Source organism: Schistocerca serialis, chromosome 1 (assembly GCF_023864345.2).
Source record: "Schistocerca serialis cubense isolate TAMUIC-IGC-003099 chromosome 1, iqSchSeri2.2, whole genome shotgun sequence".
Lineage (NCBI taxonomy): Eukaryota > Metazoa > Arthropoda > Insecta > Orthoptera > Acrididae > Schistocerca > Schistocerca serialis.
In genome coordinates, this window is record NC_064638.1 from 69,468,357 (window position 1) to 69,484,296 (window position 15,940).

Here is a 15,940-nt window from a genome sequence, read left to right on the forward strand (position 1 = left end):
TTGTTTTGCTTTTGTTGATGTTCATCTTATATCCTCCTTTCAAGACACTGTCCATTCCATTCAACTGCTCTTGCAAGTCCTTTGCTGTCTCTGACAGAATTACAATGTCATCGGCGAACCTCAGTGTTTTTATTTCTTCTTCATGAATTTTAATACCTACTCCGAATTTTTCTTTTGTTTCCTTTACTGCTTGCTCAATATACAGATTGAACAACATCGGGGAGAGGCTACAACCCTGTCTTACTCCCTTCCCAACCACTGCTTCCCTTTCATGTCCCTCGACTCTTATAACTGCCATCTGGTTTCTGTACAAATTGTAAATAGCCTTTCGCTCCCTGTATTTTACCCCTGCCACCTTTAGAATTTGAAAGAGAGTATTCCAGTCAACATTATTCAAAGGCTTTCTCTAAGTCTACAAATGCTAGAAACGTAGGTTTGCCTTTCCTTAATCTTTCTTCTAAGATAAGTCGTAAGGTCAGTATTGCCTCATGTGTTCCAGTGTTTCTACGGAATCCAAACTGATCTTGCCCGAGGTTGGCTTCTACTAGTTTTTCCATTCGTCTGTAAAGAATTCGTGTTAGTATTTTGCAGCTGTGACTTATTAAGCTGATAGTTCGGTAATTTTCACATCTGTCAACACCTGCTTTCTTTGGGATTGGAATTATTATATTCTTCTTGAAGTCTGAGGGTATTTCACCTGTCTCATACATCTTCCTCACCAGATGGTAGAGTTTTGTCAGGACTGGCTCTCCCACGGCCATCACTAGTTGCAATGGAATATTGTCTACTCCGGGGGCTTTGTTTCGACTCAGGTCTTTCAGTGCTCTGTCAAACTCTTCACGCAGTATCGTATCTCCCATTTCATCTTCATCTACATCCTCTTCCATTTCCATAATATTGTCCTCAAGTACATCGCCCTTGTATAGACCCTCTATATACTCCTTCCACCTTTCTGCTTTCCCTTCTTTGCTTAGAACTGGGTTTCCATCTGAGCTCTTGATATTCATACAAGTCATTCTCTTATCTCCAAAGGTCTCTTTAATTTTCCTGTAGGCGGTATCTATCTTACCCCTAGTGAGACAAGCCTCTACATCCTTACATTTGTCCTCTAGCCATCCCTGCTTAGCCATTTTGCACTTCCTGTCGATCTCATTTTTGAGACGTTTGTATTCCTTTTTGCCTGCTTGATTTACTGCATTTTTATATTTTCTCCTTTCATCAATTAAATTCAATATTTCTTCTGTTACCCAAGGATTTCTACTAGCCCTCGTCTTTTTACCTACTTGATCCTCTGCTGCCTTCACTACTTCATCCCTCAAAGCTACCCATTCTTCTTCTACTGTATTTATTTCCCCCATTCCTGTCAATTGCTCCCTTATGCTCTCCCTGAATCTCTGTAGAACCTCTGGTTCTTTTAGTTTATCCAGGTCCCATCTCCTTAAATTCCCACCTTTTTGCAGTTTCTTCAGTTTTAATCTACAGGTCATAACCAATAGATTGTGGTCAGAGTCCACATCTGCCCCTGGAAATGTCTTACAATTTAAAACCTGGTTCCTAAATCTCTGTCTTACCATTATATAATCTATCTGATACCTTTTAGTATCTCCAGGGTTCTTCCATGTATACAACCTTCTTTCATGATTCTTAAACCAAGTGTTAGTTATGATTATGTTGTGCTCTGTGCAAAATTCTACCAGGCGGCTTCCTCTTTCATTTCTGTCCCCCAATCCATATTCACCTACTATGTTTCCTTCTCTCCCTTTTCCTACACTCGAATTCCAGTCACCCATGACTATTAAATTTTCGTCTCCCTTCACAATCTGAATAATTTCTTTTATTTCATCATACATTTCTTCAATTTCTTCGTCATCTGCAGAGCTAGTTGGCATATAAACTTGTACTACTGTAGTAGGTGTGGGCTTCGTATCTATCTTGGCTACAATAATGCGTTCACTATGCTGTTTGTAGTAGCTTACCCGCATTCCTATTTTCCTATTCATTACTAAACCTACTCCTGCATTACCCCTATTTGATTTTGTGTTTATAACCCTGTAGTCACCTGACCAGAAGTCTTGTTCCTCCTTCCACCGAACTTCACTAATTCCCACTATATCTAACTTCAACCTATCCATTTCCCTTTTTAAATTTTCTAACCTACCTGCCCGATTAAGGGATCTGACATTCCACGCTCCGATCCGTAGAACGCCAGTTTTCTTTCTCCTGATAACGACATCCTCTTGAGTAGTCCCCGCCCGGAGATCCGAATGGGGGACTATTTTACCTCCGGAATATTTTACCCAAGAGGACGCCATCATCATGTAATCATACAGTAAAGCTGCATGCCCTCGGGAAAAATTACGGCTGTAGTTTCCCCTTGCTTTCAGCCGTTCGCAGTACCGGCACGGCAATGCCGTTTTGGTTATTGTTACAAAGCCAGATCAGTCAATCATCCAGACTGTTGCCCTTGCAACTACTGAAAAGGCTGCTGCCCCTCTTCAGGAACCACACGTTTGTCTGGCCTCTCAACAGATACCCCTCCGTTGTGGTTGCACCTACGGTACGGCTATCTGTATCGCTGAGGCACGCAAGCCTCCCCACCAACGGCAAGGTCCATGGTTCATGGGGGGGGGGGGGGGTTTAGTATAGAGAAGACAAATTAAATATGATACTTTCAGTATGAATAACAACATGCTATTTCTGTTTCATAAAATTTTGGGTGTGCAGCCACATAAATTCAGCATCTTCTTCTAATACTTTGGCTGAATATCATCCAGCCGTTTTCAGAGTGAGCCGAGGTGACTAACGCTCCAGAAAAAGAAGCCGATTTTATGCGGTTGCACACCGAACTTTTATGTAACAGTCTTTATGCTGCAATAACATGACGATGCACAACATGTCATTTCTCTGTAATACCTTACCATAATACCTATTGCTCAAGGGCTCATGGTTTATCATATGATTTCCTATCTTGCCGCACCATCTCTGTTTCTTTATTCCATTCATCTCCAAGCACCATAGCGTGAGGATCTGCAAGCTTCGGTATGTTTTTCTGCCACCTGTGTTCCAGTATTAGGGCTGTTTCATTAGTGAAGTTTTTCTTCTGTAAGTTGTGTTGAAAAGTATCTTAAAATATCTTAAGTTATAGATGATTGTAAATAATGACTGAAAAGGAACTGAAATACTTTGCCAAATTCAGGTATGGAACTGCAGCTGCATTTGTTTTCTCCAAAATATGGATGGTTCGGCAGACACTGATTACTTTATGATATCCAAGTATAGGAATTGCTGTGCCATTCCTGCTTTCAGTCTTTCTGTACGGTATCAGATTGAGTTAGTGGTACTTGTTCCAGTGTTTTGTGTGTGTGTGTGTGTGTGTGTGTGTGTGTGTGTGTGTGTGTGTGTGTATTTGCTTGAACATTAAAAGTAGTCCTTCCTCTACCAAAGCTCATTTATAAACTTCATTATCTATACAAAGAGATAACATTATGAATGAATTCGCATTTCTAAAATCTGTGGGTAATTCACTTAACTTGTTTTCGAGGTGCATTATTTAATTTCTTTTAAAAGAATTATTCAAGTGAAATTGGAATGCATTTCCTGTTTTTACTCAGTATTTAAGACTATTTTTGCAGCAGCATATTCATATTTGGTGATCTTTTATCTTTGTTTTCACATTCAACTGGTGTTTCTGCTCCTAGATTTTCTGGGACATGTTGTAAGAACTAAAATTTTTTTCAGAGATTTCAACTGAATACTTAAATTTAACTCCACAGAATTTGACAGTGAGTTGATTTATTAAATCATTTTGATAATTTTGGAAGTTCTTCACAAGTGTTGCACATTATGGGATTATTAGTTGAATACCTTATTGTATTTTGGAGGGAGACATTAAGTTTTAAAAAAAATGGCGTTTGGAGATGGTCTGTTGAGTATTGTCCAAGAAGAAGTTGAACAACAGGAGTGGCATGATTTAACTTTGATACACGGAGGCTGCACCATCAATCTGACATAGTTTGAGTTGACTGTGGCATGTTTTCTCTTCCAGTGGTGCCCTCTGTACTGCTATTCGCATTGAATTTGATTTCAGAGAAGCACGTTATTGTAGCCTATGAAGCAGACAGAGAGATCTTTTTTGATCTGTAATATTTCTGAGGAAGAATGGTTATATCAAAAATTGCCTTTTGTATTTCAGACACATTTTTGAACTTGACACATTCTGGCAGGGGTCATCCCCAGAAATATTTTTAAGTAGTACATTAAATAAACCTATCTGTAGCCATGTGTCTCCTGGAGCAAATATCTTTGAGGCCATAAGCAAATGTCAACTTATTATTATCATACAGTAGGTGAAAGTTCTGTGAATTATGAAGTCTCATCACACGTGTGGACTCGGTGTTGTAATAAAATTTGTGGTTATGCATCATCTTTTAGAGTTTTGTGGGTTAAGTTGTTTATCTTAAAATTATTCCTGGTAATAGGCTTGTCACTCATCTGTTGTTATTTCCTATGCAATAATGCAGATATTTAGTGAGAAACAGACTGGGTTGTTTTCCTTCCAATGTTCATTCTTTTTATTATGTACTTTCACAGTTTTCTTTAAACTTTTGCTCATTGCTTTCTGACTTTCATCTTTTCTTCATCAGTCATAAGCTTTGATCTCTGATCTTAATTTCCTATTTCAGTTTTACTGTTGGTCATAGGTTACGAGAGCAGACTTTCTCTTACACATCACTTAGCTCTTCCATATTAGCTCCTCTTTAAAGCTAACGGGTGCAGTAAGCAAACAAAAGTATTACTATCGCAAGTGACAGTCAGTCTGCCAGACTTAAAAAGTTAAAAGACCAGGTTGTTTGGCATTTGTTGAAGTATGATGTTTCTTTTTGTTTGTGATGATGGCCACTGTTACTAGCAAACCATAAGCTGAACGTGTTTTGCTTACACTGTATTTGATTATCTAAAAGCATTTATGGTGAGGTTATAACATGTTATAACTATGTTGTTTCCAATTCTGGCAGTACACCATGTCTACAGAATTAAAGATTCTGACCTCATCCAAGTGAAAACCTTCCATAAAACTATGTTGTGTCAAATGAGTATCTCCTTGTTAAAAGTGTTTCAGCAAGGTATATGTAATAGTTTAAGGAATCAAGTTTCTTCAAGATGATTGTATAATTGCATAAATTTTCAGGCTGAAGAGCTGATCAAAAGTGAAATGATAACAATGCTTCACTATGATGCTGTCTACTCCCCTGTCACCAGTCAGCAGGAAGCCAAGAAGAGAGGACAGATTATGACACAGGCACAACATCTTGCATACCTTGAGCAACACCCGTATTCAAATTATTCTCAGGACCAAGTAGCACAGGTAGTAATATTTCCTTGATTTATTGAAATTTAAATTTTACAGTTATTCTTGTGTCTTTTATCTGAGTTAACTACAGAATGTAGGGGTAAGTCAACAAAGTGGGTGGGGGAATCTTTTGCCTCCTGAAGTGTAACTTATAGTATTGGATTTTGTCTCAGAATCAGCTGTGCAGAGTTTAATGAAAAGCAACAGCCATACAGAGTCACTGTGATGAACATTATTAGAATCCAGCAATTGTGTTAGTTTGGTGGCCGAGTGCGTAACAGTAAGATGACAAATACAGAAGTTGGGATTCGATCCCCAATCACTCCATGTATTTTTTCTGTCACTTGTAACACCTGCTGTCCTCAGCAGTGATTTGTAAATGAGAAAAATTCCAAAGTGTACCAGATCCTAGACTCAACATTTCACTTAAGATCATTCTATAACCGGATAGTTATGTCAGTTCAAGGACAATATCCATCCTATCTCCAGTAGGACCTTGTGTAGTAAAGCACGACAATGTTCAACCCAATCTTCCAATTGAGATTAGTTTTTCTTATAGTTGTTGCAGGATAACCGTTACTGTCTGCTTTGTCTTTAGTACATCCCATGCTTCCCTGTACAATTTTGATTGGAACTTTTTTACGGTTATTTAAGATGCGTGACATCAGAAGTGTTTCCATCTGTATGTGCCGCAGTTACTGAAATCATCATAGAGATATTCGATATATATCTTTATTTTTGAGAGAAGTAGGTAGATATACTGGTTTGTGTAGTTACAGGTGCATGTGTTATACTACCGTCTAGAAACTGCAAGTTAATTGGAACAAAACTGCATGCTTCTGAAGGAATGGTTTCTTTGCATACCTATTAGATGAAAATGTGTGATGGCATTCAACATATTCTGAACCAAAACAGTTCATCATCGAATAGTTTTGTTAAATGTTAACTACATCTGTCACATTTTCTGGATACAATCCTTACTGTGATAGTATACTGAAAAGCCAAAGAAACTGATACACCTGCCTAATATCGTGTAGAGCAGCTCCCAAGGGCACACAGAAGTGCCGCAACATGACGTGACATGGACTCAAGTAATGTCTGAAGTAGTGCTGGAAGGAATTGAAACCTTGAATCCTGCAGGGCTGTCCATAAATCCCTAAGACTACGAGGGGTGGATATCCTTCTGAACAGCATGTTCCAAGGCATTCCAGATATGTTCAGTAATATTCACATCTGGGTAATTTGGTGGCCAGCAGAAGTATTTAAACTCAGAAGTGTATTGCTAGAGCCACTCTGTAGCAATTCTGGACATGTGGGATGTTGCATTTTCCTGCTGGTATTGCCCCAGTCCGTCGGAATGCACAATGCACACAAATGCATACAGGTGATCAGACAGGTTGCTTACATATATGTCACCTATCAGAGTCGTATCTAGACATATCAGAGGTCCCATATCACTCCAACTGCACATGCCCCACATCACTACAGTCTCTACCAGCTCGAACAGAGCCTGCTGACATGCAGGGTCCATTGATTCTTAAGGTTGTCTCCATACCCATACATGTCCATCTGCTCCAAACAATTTGAAACAAGACTCATCCGAGCAGGAAACATGTTTCCAGTCATTAACAGTCCAATGTTGGTGTTGACGGGCCCAGGCAAGGAGTAAAGCTTTGTGTCGTGCAGTCATCATGGGTAGTGGCTTTGGCTTCAGAAGCCCACATCAAGATGATGTTTCGTTGAATGGTTCACACGCTGACACTTGTTGTTGGACTGACTTGACTGACTGATGTAGTTGCTGTTGTTCCCTCTGGAACATAGGGCCATGACAAAATTCCTCCATCTGGTACGATTTCTAGCAAGTCTCTTCTCTTCACTCTAGGTTTTCCCATCCTCTGCAGCTTCTCTCTTGATTGTCCTTTTCCAGGTCTGTTTGGGATGACCAAATTTTCTAACTCCTTGAGGGTTCCTGTCCAACGTCACCCTTTCAACAACTCCATCTGGTTTTCTCAATGTATGCCCAATCCAGTTCCATTTTCTTTCCTTGATTTTTATATTGATTGGTTGCTGATTTGTCTCCCTCCAAACATCTTCATTTGTCATTACATCTGGCCATCACAAATTTAAAATAAGCTGAAGACAGCGGTTGATAAAAACTTGGAGCTGGTTTTTGATGTTGTCAGTCACCTTCCAAGTTCCGCAACCATACAACAGAACAGCCTTCACATTGCTATGAAAAGCCGGAGTTTGGTCTTCTTTGATATGTTCCTATTTCTCCAAACAGGGTACAATTGTACAAACGCACCATTTGCTTTGCAGATGTGACTACGGGCATCGTCCTCAGCGCCTCCTGTAGTCTTGACTATACTTCTGAGATAGAGGAAATATTGGACCTGTTCTACGTCCTCTCCATTAAAGACCAGCCTAGTTGTGATGGTTGAATTTATCTGCATTGCTTTGATTTTGCAAACATTTATCTTGAGGCTTGCAACTTCTGCCTCTCTCCGTAACGTGGCCAGTTTATCTTTGATGTCTCGATATCGTTGTGCCATTAAGCAGATGTCGTCTGCGAAATCTAGATCTTTGAGCCTATCCCACATCCCCCATTGTGCACCTTTCTTCCGTCCCCACATCATTCTCTTTGTCACATGGTCCAACATGAAAACCAAATAGTGTTGGCGAAAGAATACACTCTTGTCATACTCCCGAATTAAACTTGGAAATGCTCTGTTAGTTCTCCATTATGTAGTACTTGGCATTCATAGTCTTCATACATTTCCTTGATGATGTTAGTAATCTTCGTTAGACTGCCTTATTTTGCAAGTGTATCCCACGTGACTCTTTGATTGATAGAGTCGAAAGCCTTTTGAAAGTCAATGAAGCTATGGTAGAGGGTGTGTTGTCACTCTACCCTTTGTTCCGGGATAATTCTAAGAGTATTGATAACAACACAGTTTCGATGTTTTCTAAAACCCACATGCTCTGTCTCCTCAGTTGTGCTTCCATAGAATCCTTAGTGTGGTTTAAAATGATCCTCGAAAGTACTTTACTCGATACTGACAATAGGGTAATGCCCTGTCAGATGTTGCTGTTAGTAACGTCTCCTTTTTTGGGTATTTTCACGATAATACCCCATTTCCAATCTGTTGGCAGTTTCTCCTCTCTCCATATCTTCTGTAAGAGAATGTACAGTAACTCAACAGTGGTGTCCAAGTCTGTTTTCAGCACCTCAGGTGTTACACACACACACACACACACACACACACACACACACACACACACACACACATATATATCATTGTGCCATTAAGCAGATGTCGTCTGCGAAATCTAGATCTTCGAGCCTATCCCACATCCCCCATTGTGCACCTTTCTTCTGTCCCCACATCATTCTCTTTGTCACATGGTCCAACACGAAAACCAAATAGTGTTGGCGAAAGCCCGCTGACACCAACCTATCAGAACTCCGAAGATTGGAACTTGCCCTTCAATATATCCTCTCTTCCCGTTACCCATCTGGCCTCAACCTCCGCTAATTTCAAGTTGCTGCCCCTCGTACATCACTTGTCACTCAACAACATCTTTGCCTCTGTACTTCCACCTCAACTGACATCTCTGCCCAAACTCTTTGCCTTTACATATGTCTGCTTGTGTCTGTATATGTGCGGATGGATATGTGTGTGTGTGCGCGAGTGTACACCTGTCCCTTTTTCCCCCTAAGGTAAGTCTTTCCACTCCCAGGGTTGGAATGACTCCTTACCCTCTCCCTTAAAACCCACATCCTTTCGTCTTTCCCTCTCCTTTCCTCTTTCCTGATGAAGCAACTGTGGGTTGCGAAAGCTTGATATTTGTGTGTTTTTGAAACATTCCACATGGGAAAAATATATTAAAAAAAGATGCTGTGACTTACCAAACGGGAAAGCGCTGGCAGATAGACACAATAAAAACACACAAACACACACACAAATATCAAGCTTTTGCAACCCATGGTTGCTTCATCAGGAAATAGGGAAGGAGAGGGAAAGACGAAAGGATGTGGTTTTTAAGGAAGAGGGTAAGGAGTCATTCCAATACCGGGAGCGAAAGACTTACCTTAGGGGGAAAAAGGGACAGGTACACACTCGGATACACACACATATCCATCCACACATATACAGACACAAGCAGACATATGTAAAGGCCTTTCATATATTACGAAAGACAATTTTCGTTTTCCTTTTCATGCCAAAGGTCATCACCAGTTTATCCACCCGGTTTTGTTTTCTCGTCTCGGTTTCAGAAATCAGGTTATTTAAGAAGGGCGGGCGATAGGGCCACTGCTTACTTCTTCTTTCTTCTGTGAATCTTTCATGAATTCATAAGACTGGCATGCGTGAAGGGTGACAAGTCACCCCACCCTCTTGAATGGCAGCATTCGTACATTTGTGTGGGTCAACTGTGCATAAAATCCCTCAACGATTTGCGTATACACAGCAGTTTTTACTGTTGTTTAAAAAAAATGGAATCCACTATCTGACGTGCTGACACAACATACCACACTCTGATTTTTTCACTGTGAAGAGATTCCTCATTAATCATTGTTTGTTGGCCAGTATCTTGTGTCCTGGGAGGTCACATGTCGTATCAGGTGGAACCAGGCTTCATCAGTCATGAAATACAACAGCAGATCCAACATTCCACTTTGAATTTTTTGACATAGTCACATTTTGCCTTATCTTCCCCCTTCAGTTCTTTGACATCTAGGGCATTATCCCTATATGGTGTAAAACACAGTGAGAAGAACTACTTGAAACATTCACGTGTTGTGACTGTTTACGTGTCGACATCTGTGGACTCTTGTTCATTCATGCTCAGATATATATATATATATATATATATATATATATATATATATATATATATATATATATATATATATATATATATATATATATATAATGGAAGGAAACATTCCACATGGGAAAAATTCCCTCGTCCCCTCAAACCCAGAATCCCCCACAGAAGAACCACAAAAGTGCCCCACTTGTGACAGGATACTTTCCGGGACTGGACCAGACTCTGAATGTGGCTCTCCAGCAGGGATACGACTTCCTCAAATCCTGCCCTGAAATGAGATCCATCCTTCATGAAATCCTCCCCTCTCCGCCAAGAGTGTCTTTCCGCCGTCCACCTAACCTTCGTAACCTGTTAGTTCATCCCTATGAAATCCCCAAACCACCTTCCCTACCCTCTGGCTCCTATCCTTGTAACCGCCCCCGATGCAAAACCTGTCCCATGCACCCTCCCACCACCACCTACTCCAGTCCTGTAACCCGGAAGGTGTACACGATCAGAGGCAGAGCCACGTGTGAAAGCACCCACATGATTTACCAACTGACCTGCCTACACTGTGATGCATTCTATGTGGGAATGACCAGCAACAAACTGTCCATTCGCATGAATGGACACAGGCAGACAGTGTTTGTTGGTAATGAGGATCACCCTGTGGCTAAATATGCCTTGGTGCACAGCCAGCACATCTTGGCACAGTGTTACACCGTCCGGGTTATCTGGATACTTCCCACCAACACCAACCTATCCGAACTCCGGAGATGGGAACTTGCCCTTCAGTATATCCTTTCTTCTCGTCATCCGCCAGGCCTCAATCTCCGCTAATTTCAAGTTGCCGCCACTCATACCTCACCTGTCTTTCAACAACTTCTTTGCCTCTACACTTCTGCCTCGACTGACATCTCTGCCCAAACTCTTTGTCTTTAAATATGTCTGCTTGTGTCTGTATGTGTGGATGGATATGTGCGTGTGTGCGAGTGTATACCTGTCCTTTTTTCCCCCTAAGGTAAGTCTTTCCGCTCCCGGGATTGGAATGACTCCTTACCCTCTCCCTTAAAACCCATTTCCTTTCGTCTTCCCCTCTCCTTCCCTCTTTCCTGATGAGGCAACAGTCTGTTGCGAAAGCTTGAATTTTGTGTGTATGTTTGTGTTTGTTTGTGTGTCTATCGACCTGCCAGCGCTTTTGTTCGGTAAGTCACCTCATATATATATATATATATATATATATATATATATATATATATATATATATATATATATATATATATATATATATATATATATATATATAATAGAGGGAAACATTCCACGTGGGAAAAATATATCTAAAAAGAAAGATGATGAAACTTACCAAACAAAAGCGCTGGCAGGTCGATAGACACACAAACAAACACAAACATACACACAAAATTCTAGCTTTCGCAACCAATGGTTGCCTCGTCAGGAAACACCAGCAGACTATTAAACAAAGACATAAGACTATCCAGGCCTCAAGCAGAGATGGCTGCTAGAAACAGGTGAGTCTGTTGTTGTGTGGCTGCTTTCACAATAACTTGGAACACAATCAACAATGTACCTGAGTGATTAGAGCCAAACACTGGGAACAACCATGGCAGAGAATATGTGAGAAGTTCTCGAATCACATACCAGCCCACAAAAGATCAGAAAATTTAACGCTGTATTGAGAGCCATAATCACAAAATGGTGGTCAGTCAATGGAAATTTGATCTGCCAATCAGAACACTGAGACGATGAAAAATTCAGGCAGCTGTGAGGTAACAGAAAAGCCAGGAGATGTGAAAAGCCCAGACGGTTGGACAGCTGAAAAGCAAGGGGACATGGAGGCATGTCAACGCATTACCTATTCAGTCTGTTAACTTTCATTCCAATCCTTAAGCCCATCTAACTGTTTGTAATTTTGTAACTTATTCTTTTCATGTTCCATGTTGAGTGGATGAATCCATGTGGTCCACTGCTTGGGGCACTTGATCATTCAATTTAACATTGTAATTTCCTTGTCTGACATCCGCCTCCCAAAGCTGTGATAAAGTTGCTTCTATGACAACTACCACAGCCAATCGACGTGGGAACTGTACCACCCCTCATCACATAGCTGCTAAACATAGGAGATGAAAGCCGCTGATTGCCAACTCACTGCCGCATTGTTACAAGGCGCTCTGCGCATCATGCCTGCCTTGCATCTAGCACACATACTGTCATGCGACTGACTATGTCCTACCTCTCAATAAGCGAGTCGTGTCCATGCCCAGTCAAATCAGACCTGAGATTTGTATTTGTATAAAAGATATTGTAATAAATGTAAACATTCTATGTTTAAACCCTTTAATTAATCTGTTTTATTTGTTTATCAATCCTTTAAACTCATAATATTTTGGTATGCAATGTGGATGATCTCGTTGGTAATTTGCAATTTACTGCATTATGTTCCTGTTCTAATTAAATACATAGATTTTACTCTACTCTGTCCTTCCTGGTTTTCATAAATTGAGATAACATACTTCATCTCTATTCTTCCTGTCAGATCAGCAGCTTACAGTTTGTTATGCATGGTAAGTAGGTCTGTACAGTGGTACTTCTACCTGACAGGAGTTTATCTCTTACAACTACGCCAAACAAAACTGCATAATTATCTGTCCGAAACTGCTGTTCATTATATGTTTGTTTGTGACATTACCATCATATCAGAAATGCTAAACAACTTTCATTTCACACAACCACATTTTCAGCTTGATGTTTGTTTGGACATCAGCATGTACACCATGATTTTTGTGGGAAAAAATTCATAGACTGGTCAGACATTTGCTATGTGCAAAATTGTATTTATGACCTTTAGCTCATCTAGGCTTACTTGACAACTCCAGTGCCTACTATATTTTAACAAAAAACCAGGAAAAGCCAGCTAAATAAAAACTGAAACATTTATGAAGACATAATATTCATTATTCACTGGAATACAGTTCAATCATTCAGTACTTTAACACATTATGTAGCTATCATCAAGAAGGAGAACCTTCAAAGATGTGGAATGAGTCATGTTATACATTAATAAAAGACAATCACAGACACTTAACCCGTATAATGTGTTAACAACAAACTATCACTGTACTGCTTGAGGCTATTCATTCTGATGACAGCTTAATCTGATCTAGTAATTAGATGGAAAGCTACAATCTTTAAAAAAGTTGATCCCTTCTCAGGTATATTAAACAGCTGCTGTTTATCTGCTATTCATCATCACTTAATATTTACATAACCACAAAAGTATTTTTCAAAGAAAATATTTACCTGCATCTGTAAATACTGAGTCTATTAACAGTTAATTACTATCTGTCACGTAGCTTTAGAAGGAACACTACTACTCGAGAAACCACTAACAGAACTTTTCAATCCCTGAACATTAAGTGAAAATAAGCAGAATGAGGCAATGCTCTTGTCTTTAGGTTAGTGCAATGAGAGATGCTTCTTAATGCAAAACATGCCGAACTGGGCTTCTTGATTCCGTTTCATGTGTTTATATCCAGTTGGACCCCAATGAATTTTACACACTGTGTTTTATTTAATTTATGACCATAACCTAGAGCAAACAGATAATTACTATTTGCTTGAAAGCTGTATGATATGGGTCTTTGAAAGAGTCCTGATTAGTATGATTGTGCCATAAGCAAACATTGCATTGCAACATGACATTTTGTTCAGAAGTGCCATGGTACACTCTTCGGTTCTTAGGGAAATGAAAGATGTAAATATCTTTGCTATGTGCAAAATTGTGTTTGTGACCTTTAGCTCATCTAGGCGTACTTGACAACTCCAGTGCCTACTACATTTTAACAAAAAAAACAGGAAAAGCCAGCTAAATAAAAACTGAAACATTTCTGAAGACATAATATTCATTATTCACTGGAAAACAGTTCAATCATTCAGTCCTTTACCACATTACGTAGCTATCATCAAGAAGGAGAACCTTCAAAGATGTGGAATGAGTCATGTTATAGCCTTAACAGTATTACTGAATACTGCTACTCACAAAACTGTAGAAAGAAAGACTATTATTTTATTTGACTGAACTAGAGTAGAGCGAAACATGGTCATTAGGCTTCCGTTTATGCAAAGCTAAGAATATACGCAGGTGTTGCACCTCCCATGGGCATTAGTGGTGAACAGAAGACATCACTTGCTGCGGTGGATATGTTATTCTGTGCAGCTGCTGCATTCTTGGTGACAGTTGTGGACGGTGCTTCCTTTCTTCAAGAAAGGAGAGGTTAATATCACTCTGTTCAAAGGAGAGTAAATTATGCATCAAATTAGACTGTTTCAGTAGTAATCGTAGTGAGAGACTAAGGAGGTGCGAACTTAGAAGCACGAAATGTGGCTGGTGAAAGTATCTACCAGCCACACACCGCAAAACAATTCATATATTTGCACCTCCCTTATGTGCCAGTGCTTAAATACTACTGTATCTCCAAAACAATGATGTTATTGCAGCGAGCTACGTTGAAGTTATCAGACTAGTGGACCTCCTAGATCTTTTCACTAATTTGGAATGTTTGGTTGCAATGCAGTGTTCTGATGTAGCCTTAACAGTATTACTGAATACTGCTACTCACAAAACTGCTTACTCTTCTTGAATGCTACTTAATCAGCATCAGGTTTAACGATAAGGTGTTCTTTTTCTAGTATTGTGTAATGGTAGTAATAATCACTGTATTTTCAGGGGTGACCAGCATCATTCATTGTGTAGGTTGTACAGGTGGCACACAAAACACTGGGCCCGAGTACTAGCCTGCTCATTGTCATCTGTGAATAGTCATCTATTGTTTTGAAGGTGTTGCAACTACATTTTGTACTGTCAATATGAAATCCACTGTGACTTGATCAAGAAGTGTGAAGTAAATATCTCTGTAAGATGTATTCTATGTAAGACAGAGACCACATTTCGAAAGCTTCTATTCTCTTCTTGTCCAAACTATTTATTGTCCATGTTTCACTTCCATACATGGCTACACTCCATAACCTCAGGTGTCACACACACACACACACACACACACACACACACACACACAGATATATATATATATATATATATATATATAAAAAACAAAGATGATGTGACTTACCAAATGAAAGTGCTGGCAGGTCGACAGACACACAAACAAACACAGACATACACACAAAATTCTAGCTTTCGCAACCAACGGTTGCCTCGTCAGGAAAGAGGGAAGGAGAGGGAAAGATGAAAGGATTTGGGTTTTAAGGGAGAGGGTAAGGAGTCATTCCAGTCCCGGGAGCGGAAAGACTTACCTTAGGGGGGAAAAAAGGACGGGTATACACTCGCACACACACACATATCCATCCACACATATACAGACACAAGCAGACATATTTAAAGACAAAGAGTTTGGGCAGAGATGTCAGTCGAGGCAGAAGTGCAGAGGCAAAGATGTTGTTGAGTGACAGGTGAGGTATGAGTGGCGGCAACTTGAAATTAGCGGAGATTGAGGCCTGGTGGATAACGGGAAGAGAGGATATATTGAAGAGCAAGTTCCCATCTCCGGAGTTCGGATAGGTTGGTGTTAGTGGGAAGTATCCAGATAACCCGGACGGTGTAACACTGTGCCAAGATGTGCTGGCCGTGCACCAAGGCATGTTTAGCCACAGGGTGATCCTCATTACCAACAAACACTGTCTGCCTGTGTCCATTCATGCGAATGGACAGTTTGTTGCTGGTCATTCCCACATAGA

At 40.1% G+C, this 15,940-nt stretch overlaps 1 protein-coding gene across 1 annotated transcript in view; it reads left to right on the forward strand.

Annotated features, from left to right (window-relative positions):
* The window catches only part of LOC126461592 (cell division cycle 5-like protein), a 135,971-nt gene that overhangs the window by 99,085 nt on the left and 20,946 nt on the right, over window positions 1–15,940 (forward strand). Inside the window, exon 11 of the mRNA XM_050096008.1 lies at window positions 5,189–5,365. Coding sequence (XP_049951965.1) covers window positions 5,189–5,365 — 177 coding nt within the window. The remainder of the gene's footprint in view (window positions 1–5,188; window positions 5,366–15,940) is intronic.